The sequence below is a fragment of the Poecilia latipinna genome, unplaced genomic scaffold, assembly GCF_001443285.1.
Source record: "Poecilia latipinna isolate Pla-1442-1.1 unplaced genomic scaffold, P_latipinna-1.0 Scaffold1820, whole genome shotgun sequence".
NCBI classification, from domain to species: Eukaryota; Metazoa; Chordata; class Actinopteri; order Cyprinodontiformes; family Poeciliidae; genus Poecilia; species Poecilia latipinna.
Genome location: NW_015114436.1, coordinates 181,380 through 194,298, shown reverse-complemented (window position 1 = coordinate 194,298; position 12,919 = coordinate 181,380). Strand labels below are relative to the sequence as shown.

Sequence of the window (12,919 nt, the reverse complement as noted above, 5' to 3'; positions counted from 1 at the left end):
CAACAAAATTATTTGTTATTGTCATCCTTACTGAAAACAACACTGCAGTTTAAGGACCTGAGTGGATCCCTTACTTACAATACAAACAACCAAACTAGAAAACCGATTGTTTTGATTGGTAGGTGAGGCTGAATAATTTGCTCAAAGAGTTTTGATGTCTGGGTTCTTCATATTGTCCTACATGAAAACATGAACATTTGAAGGACATGAGGCCGGAACAAGGGTGAAAGTGCGATTACTGGGACCAAGCCAGTCAGTCGGATCAGGAGCAGAAGAAGACAGGAAGCGAGAGGCTGAATGTCGCCTGGTCCCAAAACTCACTTTCAGTCTTGACAAGGTGCACATCAACAATAAAAAAATTTGACCTGATAAAATGACCAGAAAAAATGATAAATAGGCACGCAAACTAACAGTGTGAGGAAAGCAAAATGGAAAATGTTACAAATGCCAGAGGAATTTGAAAACTTACTTTACTGTAATATTTACTGTGCATTTACTCTGATTCATGCTTCAGTAATATGTGCAGTTCAGTTGGCACTTTGAAAGGAGAGTCTGCCAGGAACATGTAAAGCAGCTGCAGGATTTAAATCCATGTAAATCCATGTGGACAGCTGCTGAGCTGCTTACAGTAAGTCACCTGATTTCCTGGAAGAATCAGCTGCTGTTATAAAGCCTGGCAGAGATTCCTTAGTTAAACCAGGTTAGAGGTGTGTTTTCATTTCAACTGTTGATATATAGGGTGATTCTAATCAGATTACCTTGAATAAAACTCCATTATAACTCAGTGTGACGTGAAGAGTACAGAGATAGAATTACAGAAGCTACATTAAACCAAACTAGCAGAGCAGCTGATGGGTGGTTTTTTCTGCTTAGATGTTCAGTCTTGTGTTTATTATGTCAACGGGGAATATCCGCTAGCAGGTTTCTCTTTCTCTTTCGTGTTTTTATTGGCTGGAATTAAATAAAAAGGCATGTCCTTCATGATGTAACATGATTCTAAAGAATAAGATTTCGGGGCTTTACCTGTTAAATGCCTCCTTCGATCTCACCTGAACAGTCTGTGGCAGGTAGGAAAAACTGCACCTTTGCTCTAAGATTTACTAGTAAATGTATTTGTTTGCTGTGACATATATCAACCAAAAAGGTTGTCTTACTTTCTCTATGGTGGCTGCTGTCCTTAAAGCAGAGTCAAACATGTCTTTAATCCACTGTAATATCCTAATCCTAGCCTATTGTATCAAACAGGAAGTTACACAGTCATAGAGAGTTTCTGGTATTTAGCAAACATTAACGTAAACACAGAAATGTGGAAATTTACATAAAACAAAAAAAAGGTTTAATTTAGGACTACAGTATTTTCACATTAATTGTAAAATGATTTTGTTTTCCTTTTCCAAATGAAACATTTTCTTTTTAGTTCCTGATCATCCACCAACCATGAGAGACGCTTCAACTGATCTACTTCAGAAACCGGTGATTTATCTTGAGAAGCTGGAGAAACTTCGTGAGTTTCTACAAGTTTAACATAAATATGCAAATAAAACATATGCTTCAGATATTTAAATATGTTGTTGATGTTCAAAGCAAAAGTGAAAGTAAGACGTACGCTGTAAAACCAAATTAGAAATCATTACTAAAGCTGCGCATGGTAAGTGATTGTCCAGGATGTCTAGTATTTGCAAAATAAGAAAATAAAAAAATTATTATTCTGTTTACATAAAGTCTTGTGTCCAAGATAATATATTACTAAAGAACTCCATGTTTTAAAATTAATGTGTACAAGTACAGATTAATTTTACATTAATATACATGATATACATGATTCAACCGTTACTCATGTATGTCATTACTGATGACTCGAGTTTATCATTATTTGTTTCTCATGTTTATTCATAAACTGATCATCTTTATTGAACATATTAAAACAAATATTTTTGGGGATTTACTGGAGTTGTTTCTTCTGAAATGTTTGCATTCTGGAATGGGGGAATTTATTTAAAACAACCAAAACAGAACTACACTGTAAATCCAAATTATAGTAGTAAAGTTTAATTATAGCAATCTAACAGGACAGAATATAGCCATAAAAATAATAATCAGTTTAATCTAAATATGTTTTAGTGAGGTGCCCTGAAACAAACACTCTATGCTAAATTAAAACAATTCTGCAAAGCAGAGTGAATCAAAGTTCCTCCACAGAGATGCGAAAGATTTAGTTCCAGTTATTAGAAACGCAGTATGGTGACTGCTGCAGAAGCAGGAAGAGCCGCTTATTAGGAAGTGATTACCTGGAAGTTGTTTTACAAGCATGCACAAGATGCTTTTTTATTGAAATTACTATTTCTTTCTGCACGACAGCTGCCGTTAAACATATTCACCATTTCGAAAGCACAAAGGGCTCAGATGAATGGAACAGGCTGATGAAGCTTGCAGAGGAGAACTGCACCAGTCAAACCGTCCTGAAGTGGCTGAGAGAAAACTCCTTCGCCAAACTGGTAGACATGTTTAAATTCTTTAAAAAACACATAGATGAGGAGGAGAAGAAGAACCACAGCAACACTGTGGACATCACCTTTTTATCTCATGGATGTATCAGAGACTTCATGATCCCAGCCAGCTGCCTGCTGCCTCTGGCCTCCATCAGGGACGTGGTTCTCTACGCTCCCTGGAACTGTGTCTCTGGGGGTGCAGAGATAACATACGCTATCGCTACAGGAAAACTGAAGCCTCAGCATAGAGTTTTCTACTGCACCAAGAAGGATGGATGTCCAGTTCCTGATGAAAAACATCGACCCATTAAACTACCGGACCGCTGGAACTCAATGAGGCAGGCTGGAGACCAGATGATCCCAAACATCTCAGTTAGTCCTCTACGACCAGACGATAAAATCTGGAAAAGCTTTGAGTCTCTCACTAAAAAATATGGTCCTATTGGAAGAAACCGGATCATCATCCCCTTCATCCTCCCAGGAGAAGAATCAGACAGTGTCCCGTTCTCTGTGGTCACCTTGGCCCTGTCTCTGGTTCTGCTGCAGCCCAGGTTCAGAGCCACCGTCCACCTGGACGCCTGTCTGACTGACCTCTCTACTGGACAGAAGTTTGACAGAGAATATCTGGAGAAGCAGTACGCCTACGCTGCTGATGGCACTGGAATGAAATGTTCTAACATCTTCAGTTTCTTAAATAGAATCATTCAGTGGATTCAAGAAAAGACAAAACCTTTTTTTCAGGTTATCAGGCGCTTCCTGAAATATCTCTCTTTTTCAATATTTAATTAATTCGAAAATATCTGGACACAATGAAGCAGACAAGTAGATTATTTACTTTTACAAGTGTTTTGAAGAAACAGATAGAAACAGAGAAAGTTCTAGCAGTAAAATAAAAGAACCAGCTATGAACCGTCACATATGTTTGTAGCTTCATGATGGTGAAGACGCTAAAGGAGAAGAGAAGGACCAACGGTATCAAAAGCAATTCTGAGATTAAGGTGAAAAAGGACAGGTTTGATGTTTTTAAGTCGTTTATCACTCTAATATGTTTGTGTGATGTGGGTTAGTTTCTAAACTGGATTAACGAGAATCATATGGAACAGGTTTCGGATTAAATACATATGGAGTTGACTATGTTCAACTGTTCCTAATTAAAGCTTTTTACTAACATTTTCAGCTTAAATCTGACTGTTTTCTAACTTTCATAAATCCTCAATAATTCACATCATCGCATTTCCTGTATCAACTTTTCCGTAAGGTAGGAAAAGGCTGTGTCTGGATCCTAAATATGAAGAAAACATTTTGAAGAACAGACAGTTTCCACCTCCGGTGTTCACAATTTTAGGATAATAGCTGCACACAAAAAAACAACACTCCTGGATTGAACTTTCAAGGTTCCACTGTCCTTAAATAATTAACTTTTTCACATGATTTATCAATCAAAACCTGATATCCCATTAAACTTATGTTATTGTTAATTCAGGGGGACTAGATCTGTGTGCTGTGCGAGTGGCCGGTGTTGGGATTTCTTCACGATTGAGTGTCTGTTCACAAGTGTTTGGGGTGATTTATTTGGATTTATTCATTTGTTTTAAATACCAGTTCTCCATATTTGGACTGCCCCCCACCCCTCCCTCGCTGGTAAGCCTCAGTACTGTTCACTTCCCTTCTCATTGTGTTCCTGAAATTTTAATTGTCTTTTAAAATCATGGAACAATAAAGTGCTTTTTTGTGCAATAAAGTCTTGTACTCATTGGTGACAAACCTTAAGTGCTTTAATGGTGATTTATTTCCTTGGACGCAATTCCCAAGATGGTGTTCTTCACACCCCCTGGTTGCCCTGCTTTGAGTGGCCGAGTATCAAAATTCATACCCTTGTGATGCCACAAAATGAATCTAATGAACTCTTTACAAGCTTAGTATTTCATTTTTCTTAAGTTTTACTGTATCAAATTCTGACACTGTTATAAAACAAAAAAAGATTTATTTGATGAGTTTTTATTCCTCTCACATATTATCACAACTTCTCTGGAAACTCAGCTGTGCATAGTTTCCTTTCAAGAAATTTGTTTCACGCCCTCCTCATCTCCAAATGTTGGTTTCATTTTGCACAAAGTGACATTCATTCCCGCATCAGATAATGTCAGGAGCATGTTGGCCATAAGTGGCTTGTCTGCTCCAGGTCAAAACTGGTCTGTGGTCGGCATGTTTTCTTTTGTTAGGGGGCAGAGGGGCGGAGAGGTTCTGCCCCTTGTGTGGTTCCAGACCTGGTCAGTCTACTAAGAAGAGATATGAGTGGACCCTACTTTGAAAAAGAAAAGAAAGGAAGTAAGAGGTGTGGGTTATATAACATGTCAAAACAGGAAAAAGAGATGGGTGAGGCTGAAGAACATCAGGAGGAAAACAAGTTAATGCAGGGTGCAGCCAAATGCACTGAATTAACGACCGTTTTCCATATTGGAGGGGAAAAAGTAATTTATGACAGGAGACAATACAGTAGAACTACAGCAAGTTAAAAAGCACTGGCTGAAAAAACAAAGGAACAGATCTTTACTTCAAAAGAAACATTTTGGGAGAAGGTCTGTATTCAAAGTAAAAAAGATCATGTCTTAATATACAGACTATACGTCTAGTTTCTCTGTTCTGTTTTCTCATTAATAAATATCTAGATAATCTTTTCCAGTCACAATGCTATTTGCTTGATAAACCTGTAACATGGCATTTCTTTTTCAGCTCCTTTGACAAAACATTAAAATAAAATGACAGAAACTGTTTCTCCAGTCAGAAAATTTTGAGAGATTGTAAGGCCAATCCAGGGGTTGGAGAGATTATTGTCCTTCCTTGGATACATGCAATTTAAAGTCAAATAAGAGCTTTGTAGATAACAAGATCACATGATTGTCAATTAAACTGAAATGCAGTACTGCTTGTAAATGATCCAGAACGCTGCTGCTCACGTTCTGACTAAAACCAGGAAGATAGAGCACATAACACCAGTTTTAGAGTCCCTACAGTGGCTCCTTGTAGCTCAAAGAATAGACTTTAAAAAACTGTTGTTAGTTCATAAATCACTGAACAGTTTAGCACCACAACACATTAAAGATCTGGGGCCTCGTGCATAAAGCGTGCGTGCGCAAAAAAATGTGTCCCATATTTTACGCAAAAGTCGGCATGTATAAAAATGAACTTTGCGTCAAAGTTTGCATATATATACACACACTTTTTCGCTGGCATGAAAATGTGTGGGAGCCACGCAAACGTTTTCTGTGGACAATATCAAACTACAAAGCGTCAAAGCTTACCTAAATACACAGAAATTGATTATATTCAGCACAAAACCAATGTTTTTCATGATTTTAATATTTTATTGTTTAAACGAAAACGATTAAACTGAACCGCATTTATCCTCAGACAATAACATAACACAAACACAAAATAAAGAAAATAAAAATAAAAGGATGTGAAAACCTCGCTCAAATGTAAATAGTACTTTTCCTCAGTTTTTGTCTCATAAAGATGTAACCCATTGGTCTGTGAGCCGAAGTGCATGAAATGCATTTATGGGATAATTTCATTCTCACTAAAAGAAGAAAACAGGGTTGGATCAGCAGATTAAATCAAACCTGCTGATTAAAAATAACCAGCAGGTTTGATTATTTTTAAGGCGATCAAGGTATGTATAATCACACGTATATAAGTAGCTTCGCAAAGGTGAGCCGCGTAAATGCAGAGTGTTTTCGCTCTGATTGGAGAACATCGCCAATGGAAGGATTCAGAGGGAGTGATTGTTCTGAGATCATATTGATCTGCTGGGAAATGTTGATTATGGTTTATTAGCATTTAGATTAATCCAGATGGATCATCCTTGTGTTTGCTTCCTGTGTCTCGTCTCTGCGTCCTCCCCGTTGATTGTCTCCCAGGTGTTCCCTTGATTACCCAGTGTGTATTTAGTCTCACCTGTTGTCTGTGTTCTTCGTTGGGTCCTTGTCTACGCTGCCTTCAGTTTGTGAGTTGCTGTCAAACGTTTTGTTGCTCTGTCGACACTCTCCAGTGGAACTGCTAAGTCCTGGTTGGTGTCTGCTCACATGTCGTCCTGTAAGTCAGTTGCTACCGGCAATTAGCTGTTTACTTGTCTCCTGCTGTGCTGCCTGTCTTGGACTGTTCGCCGAGCAAAACTATCATTACTCACCTTACTCATCATCTTACCTGGGTCTCGGCGTCCTTATCCTCACCACAACCACACCTCTTCTTGACACCTACATTGTCATAATAAACTATTATTGTCTTGAAACCGGTCTCTTGCTTATTGCAAAACCGGACCTGTGTCGTTTACCGTTAATTCCTGGTGATAACCCCTGGTGGCGTTGTTGGCAACAAACAAAACTGTATGGTCAAACCACAGAATGCCACAGTGAGTTTGACCTTTGTAGTTTGATATTATCCACAGAAAAAATTTGCATGGCTGCCGCACATTTTCATGCCAGCGGAAAAGTGTTCGTATATATACACACACTTTGACACAGTAAATTTTTATACATGCCGATTTATGTGTAAAATATGGCGCCGCACAATTTTTGTGCGTAAGCACGCCTTCTGTATGAGGCCGCTGCTGTTGTATCAACCTTCCTGACCTCTCAGGTGTTCAGGTTCTGTTCTGCTCTGCATCCCGAAAACCAGAACCAAACACGGAGAAACAGCATTGAGCATCTATGCACCACAAATCTGGAATCGGTGAAATCTTTTCTTTCCAGGCAGCATTTTGAAACAGTGATCCACACTTTTATTCCAACTCTGTTGGATTACTGTAAGGCACTTTACCTGGGAGTCAGTCAGTCACTGCTCTTACGTCTGCAGCTAGTTCAGATGCTGCTGCACCACTTAGGACAGGAACTCAAAGGGAGAGCATGTGACCCCTGTCCTGGCCTCACTTCACCGGCTGCCTGTATATTTTAGGATTCATTTTAAAATTCATATGTTTGTTTTTAAATCACTACATAATCTTGCCCCGGCTTACCTCTCTGAGCTTCTTCACCCCTACGTACCCTATTGGTCTCTCAGGTCCGCAGATCAGCTGCTTTTGGAGGTACCGAGATTCAGCAGGAAGCTCAGAGGGGACAGGGCTTCTCTGTCATGGGCCCCAAGTTATGGAACGACTTGCCTTTGCAGGTCAGAGAGGCCCCTTCACTGTCAACTTTTAAAGCTCGTCTTTAAATCCATCTATTTTACTTGGCTTTCAACTGCAGCGGGATTTAGTTTTAAATTGTATTTTTGTTTTTAAACTGTAAGAGTTGTTTTTTTTTTAATTATGTTGTGTTTTAATGTAAAGCACTTTGTATCAGCTGTAGTTGTTTTAAAGTGCTGTATAAATAAAGTTGGTATGGTAAAGCATTTTGAAATGCCTTGTCAAAATGTGCTATACAAAAACTTGATTGAATTGCTTTGTTTCTCACTTAAATGAATGCAGTGTAAGTTAACCCCTGAGTGAGGAACAAATCAAAATATTCTCTTGATGTGACACATTTTAAGCCAAAAACAAAATACAAGAAGTGGAATAGAAGATTCTTTAGCTTTGAAGGTCAGGAAAGCAGTAGGAAGTTAGGATTAAGAAATGTACATTCCATTCAGATAAAAACATAGAACCTCCCAGCTTTTCAAAGAGGTATTGTTTTCATTGAGTGTTTTACATTTTATCCTATTAGTTCCATTTCTGAGAATATATTCCACCCATTTATCCAGATGTGATTACCCTATACAAATTTTGGAAAATCTTGGTATTGCTAGCTTTGGGCAAAGTACAATCGATGGAAAGTTTTAGACACAGCAGGGGCGGTAGTGCTATGAGGTTTCCTGTAAAATGCCTTGTGGAGCTCTGTTGAGGAAACACATCCACAGACTGCACAAAGGAGCTGCTGCACAAATCACTTCTGGAAAATTTCATTGGACCAAGTCCCAGCTCTGCTCTTTCTGCAGGTCAGACGACACAGTAAGCTTTTTAAAACCTTGTCTTTTTGTAAGCATTATTTTTATTTGAATTTTCATAGGAACCACTGATACATTTGTTATATTCTTAACGACAGAGATATAACTCACACACATACAATCCAAGTTTGCATGGCTTCCAATGACACACATTTGCACATGAAAAAACATCTGATATAAACATTTAGGTCAGGAACAAATAACCGAACAGGAAAGCCAATCAACCATAAGAAGACAAACTAAAGAAGGGGGAAAACTACACACATAAAGTCACTTAGACAGGTACAATAGAAGCCAATTATGTTTCCACACCAACAATTTTCTTTAATCTTATTTACCAGGGTCATGCATATATTATGTTAATTTTCTTTATATACAAGTTTTGCATTCATTTACAAATAAATAAAATGAAGACCAAACGTCCTCCAATTTTTCTTGCTTCCCTTTTAGTATGCATCTTGTTATTTCCAAGGGAAAGTTGCTAACATTTGTCTAATCTAAAATGTGACACTCAGACTATCTGTTCTTTTCCAAAAGAGTGCAATAGATTTTTGGGGGGCTGTAAGAGATGAATATCTATCAAAATATGCTCTTTATGGTTACAATTATGACCACTGGAATGTAGTCCCAAGATAAACAGAGTAGGATCCATGTTAACATTTTTGAAATAATTCCAGCGTTTTTTTTCCTAACCTCCTCCCAAAAAGGAGGAGGTTAGGAAAAAAAAACCTAACCTCCTCCCAAAAAGGAGGTTCTTACATAAATGAATGCAGTGTAAGTTAACCCCTGAGTGAGGAACAAATCAAAATATTCTCTTGATGTGACACATTTTAAACCAACAACAAAATACAAGAAGTGGAATAGAAGATTCTTTATCTTTGAAGATCAAAGTTACTTTTAATCTTAAGTTTTTCCAATTGTGATTCTAGGGGTTTAGTTACGAGTCCATTATGACTTGTCCTATTGTAATTTCTCAGTTCTAAAAATTTACAAAAATATTTAAATTTTCAAAGGACATTATATGATTAGAGATGGTCAATTAAAAGTCTTGAATGTTTCTAATCCTTTAGAGCTCCAGTTCTTAAACAGGTATCTGCTCTTAAAGGGACTAAAGTAATAGTTTTCCCACACAGGGGTATACTGGGATAATATATTAGACTCTTTATGTGAGGATTTGCGTTTTGTGTGTGTTTATTTTTGGTTTCTTTGTCCAGTGAGTCTCTGTGTCGTCCTGTTCTCCCTTGATTGTTTCCCAGCTGTGTCTAGTTTCTCTGATTACCTCCAGTGTATTTAAGTCCACCTGTTGTCTCTATCTCTTGTTGGGTCCTTTTCTAATGTCAGATGTCGTCGTGACAATTCTGTTGTTCCTGTCTGTGTGCCTAAGCCTCCAGTTTCCCTGTGTTGCCAGTGTTTGGATTTTATTTCTCGGATTAATCATTAAAACTATCTTCTGTCAACCTGGGCTCATTGTGTTCATCCTCACCATCCACAAATCATGAAACTTTAAAGTTATTTTTCACCTCAAGCCATACTTTAATCATATTCCTTTTTATATGATCATTTGACTAATTTGGACTGTTTTTCAGAGTTCAAATACAGTGTTATTACGCAGTATTCAGCCACTCCCCTAACACCTCCCAGACTCGGGCAGACTGACTACTGACCAGCTCTCCAACTAACGGGTCTGAAAAGCCTCTACTTCCTGAGTATTACCACGGATACAAATGTAGAGGACATTTTGTTTAAGCTGGGCGCGAGAAAGATGCGTCTAAGCTCTAACTACCTTCAGATCCAGACGTTATGACCCGCTACAGTTCATGAATCAGACATCGGAGTAGCCCGCCGGTGTTATGCCCAGAAACGCATGCCTGCCCAAAATTGCATCCCCTCTCGCGGGAGCGCGCATCGCTCTGTTCTCTCGCATATTGACGAGAAAACGGACTGAAATATGACCGAAGAGGAAATTTTAAAGATATTTGTAACATTATCACGTTTCTTAACCATGTAATCCCTAAAATGGTGGGTTTTATTTCGCAAATTACTTGAAATAAATACGGTTTTTACACCTTTATTGACACATATGAGTCGAACTTTTTTTCAGCCCGTGTCTGTTGAAAACGTTCTCCGCAAATGGTTTGAAATTCTCTGTTTTTTCTTTTGATACCATAACAGCTTAAAAGCATTACAAAACAGAGGCCCATTATGTAGAACATTTTACATCATGCTTAACTTTCTAGTCTGTTAATGTAGGAGGGAATGCATTTTAATTCATGAGCCTGAAAATATTTGCATCCATCCTGTTGATATAAAAATTATAGCATTAGCTCAGAGAACAAGTGTCATTACGTAGAAAAGGTGAAATCCTTTCAGCTCTTTATTTCTCCAAGTTAGCACAGGTATGCATTTTTTGGCAATTTGCTTTTCCAGCCTGCCAAAATATGCATCCCCCCTCTATTCTCCTCAAATATTATTCTAGTGATTTAAAACTTATACCAGCAGATCATGGAACTATTCTGGTTATGTAGAAAAAGTTATTTCACTCTTAACTCTTTATTTCTCCAGGTTAACACAGGGATGCATTTTTTGGCAACATGGATTTCCAGCCTGCCAAAATATGCATCCCCCCTCTATTCTCCCCAAATATTATCATATTGATATAAAACTCATACCAGTAGTTTACAGAACTACTCTAATCATGTAGAAAAAGTTATTTCACTCTTAACTCTTTATTTCTCTTTATTGCAAATATACTTTTGTTTCATTTAATAAAAATTTGATGTTATATTTATGTAAGAACAAAATAAATATTTGTACATGCTATGCATTTAGCAAGGTTGCATATGTAACATAGTTAATATTGTATAGAATTCCACTTGTCATTACTTCCCAGTTTGGGTTCATGTGTAAAGGGTGAAACAGCACCCCCTCCTGGTGGTTGGCAGGGTTAAATATAGTGAACGCAAACATCTCGTTGCCAGTTCATGAGAGATGGGCGCGAGGTAGGTTCACTGAGTTTAATGCTCCAGTAAAATGCTATGTTAGCTTGTTGCTAACATGAAATGCTATCCCTCGTAAGGTGCTGAACCCGCTGTGACGAACCCGATTCCTGATCAGTCCATATTCTGTTTCGCACAGGTACATGTTGTGTTATTTCTTTGTATTTCTGTCCAATATTAATGTATTAAATACGGCTGTTGGCCAGTTCATGAGAGATGGGCGCGAGGTGCTGAACCCGCTGTGACGAACCCGATTCCTGATCAGTCCATATTCTGTTTCGCACAGATAAACGACGTTTCATCTCATCCTGTCTCCTGGCCCTTATTCACACAACGCAGAACTGATTTATGCTGATCGATCAGAATTACCGAGGTTACATTGGTGCCGTGACCCGTTCAACTACGCCAGCGCGGGTGGGTGCGTCTACTTCCTGGAACGCGGGCTGCGACTACTTCCCGGCGCCTCGGCGGATTGGTTCGGTTATCAGGCACGGTGCTGATAACGCTCCGTGTGGACTCTTTGCCGCTTCGGTAGTGTAGCGGTGGTCATTTAGTTTTTTTAAAAATATTATTTTACCCGTTTTGTGTCGTTGTGCAGAGCTAATGTGTGGCTGCGCTGTAGTTATAACCGGAGTTTTTTTTTTTTTTTCTTTTCTTTCTTTGCTCTCTCTGTGAGGGAGGGGCACTTTGAGACGAAATTAGTTTGAACGTTTTTACAGCTTTTTCACTCGGGTTTTACTAATTGATTTGTTGAAAGTGCACTTGGCCCCTGTGTTTAATTTATAAGTGCTCAAGATTTTTATTTTTTTGCTTTTGATCAGTAAGTACCGAGTTATGGCTAGCAACAATTCTTTTGGAAGGGGAAGGGGGTTTGGAATGTTTACTCCTATGCCTTCAGTTGCTAGAGGTAGGGGTTTGTTTTTGAATACCCCAGAAGCATCCACACCAAAACCAAATTTTGTTCATTTGGGTGAAAGAGTTAACAACACTGTTGATGCTCCACAATGTGATGTTGATGACAGGCTTTTGAGTGACATAGCTTCAAGAATTGGAGTATCTATAGGTGAAAGTATTGCATCTTGCATTGAGACCCGGTTGAGTAATACAGTGGGTCCAGGGATGGTTGGAGCTACAACTAACGATTCTGCCATGTTAAATGTCATTGTTCGCCCTGATGTGAAAGAACCCGTGAGTTTTAAAGGGGATCATGACACATGTTCAGTCCAAGAGTGGGAGGTTATGATGTTATCTTATATGAGAAAGAAAAGCATTCCTGTGGCTGAACAGGCTGATGAGGTTATGTCTAAGCTGATGGGGAGGGCACATGAAGTGGTTAGAGTTGGCATACGCAGTAAGCCAGTTTTAAATCTGACTGCAGGACCTGAGCCCATTTTTGAGATACTGAAGCAGCACTTCAGTGATACCAGGTCCTCTAGTTTGCCCTTAGCGGACTTT

General features: G+C 38.6%; 2 protein-coding genes across 2 annotated transcripts in view; both read left to right on the top strand.

Moving 5' to 3' along the window:
* The first annotated feature begins 1,421 nt into the window (after positions 1-1,421).
* On the top strand, positions 1,422-4,262 carry LOC106934524 (uncharacterized). Its single transcript, XM_015014489.1, has 2 exons — positions 1,422-1,504; positions 2,359-4,262. The coding sequence occupies exons 1-2, from the start codon at positions 1,438-1,440 to the stop codon at positions 3,276-3,278; spliced, it is 987 nt and encodes a 328-aa protein (XP_014869975.1). The 5' UTR covers positions 1,422-1,437; the 3' UTR covers positions 3,279-4,262.
* Positions 4,263-8,370: 4,108 nt separating this feature from the next.
* LOC106934519 (uncharacterized) overlaps positions 8,371-12,919 on the top strand; it is a 15,725-nt gene continuing 11,176 nt past the window's right edge. The window contains exon 1 of the mRNA XM_015014484.1: positions 8,371-8,472. The gene's annotated coding sequence lies outside the window, so the exon portion shown is untranslated. The remainder of the gene's footprint in view (positions 8,473-12,919) is intronic.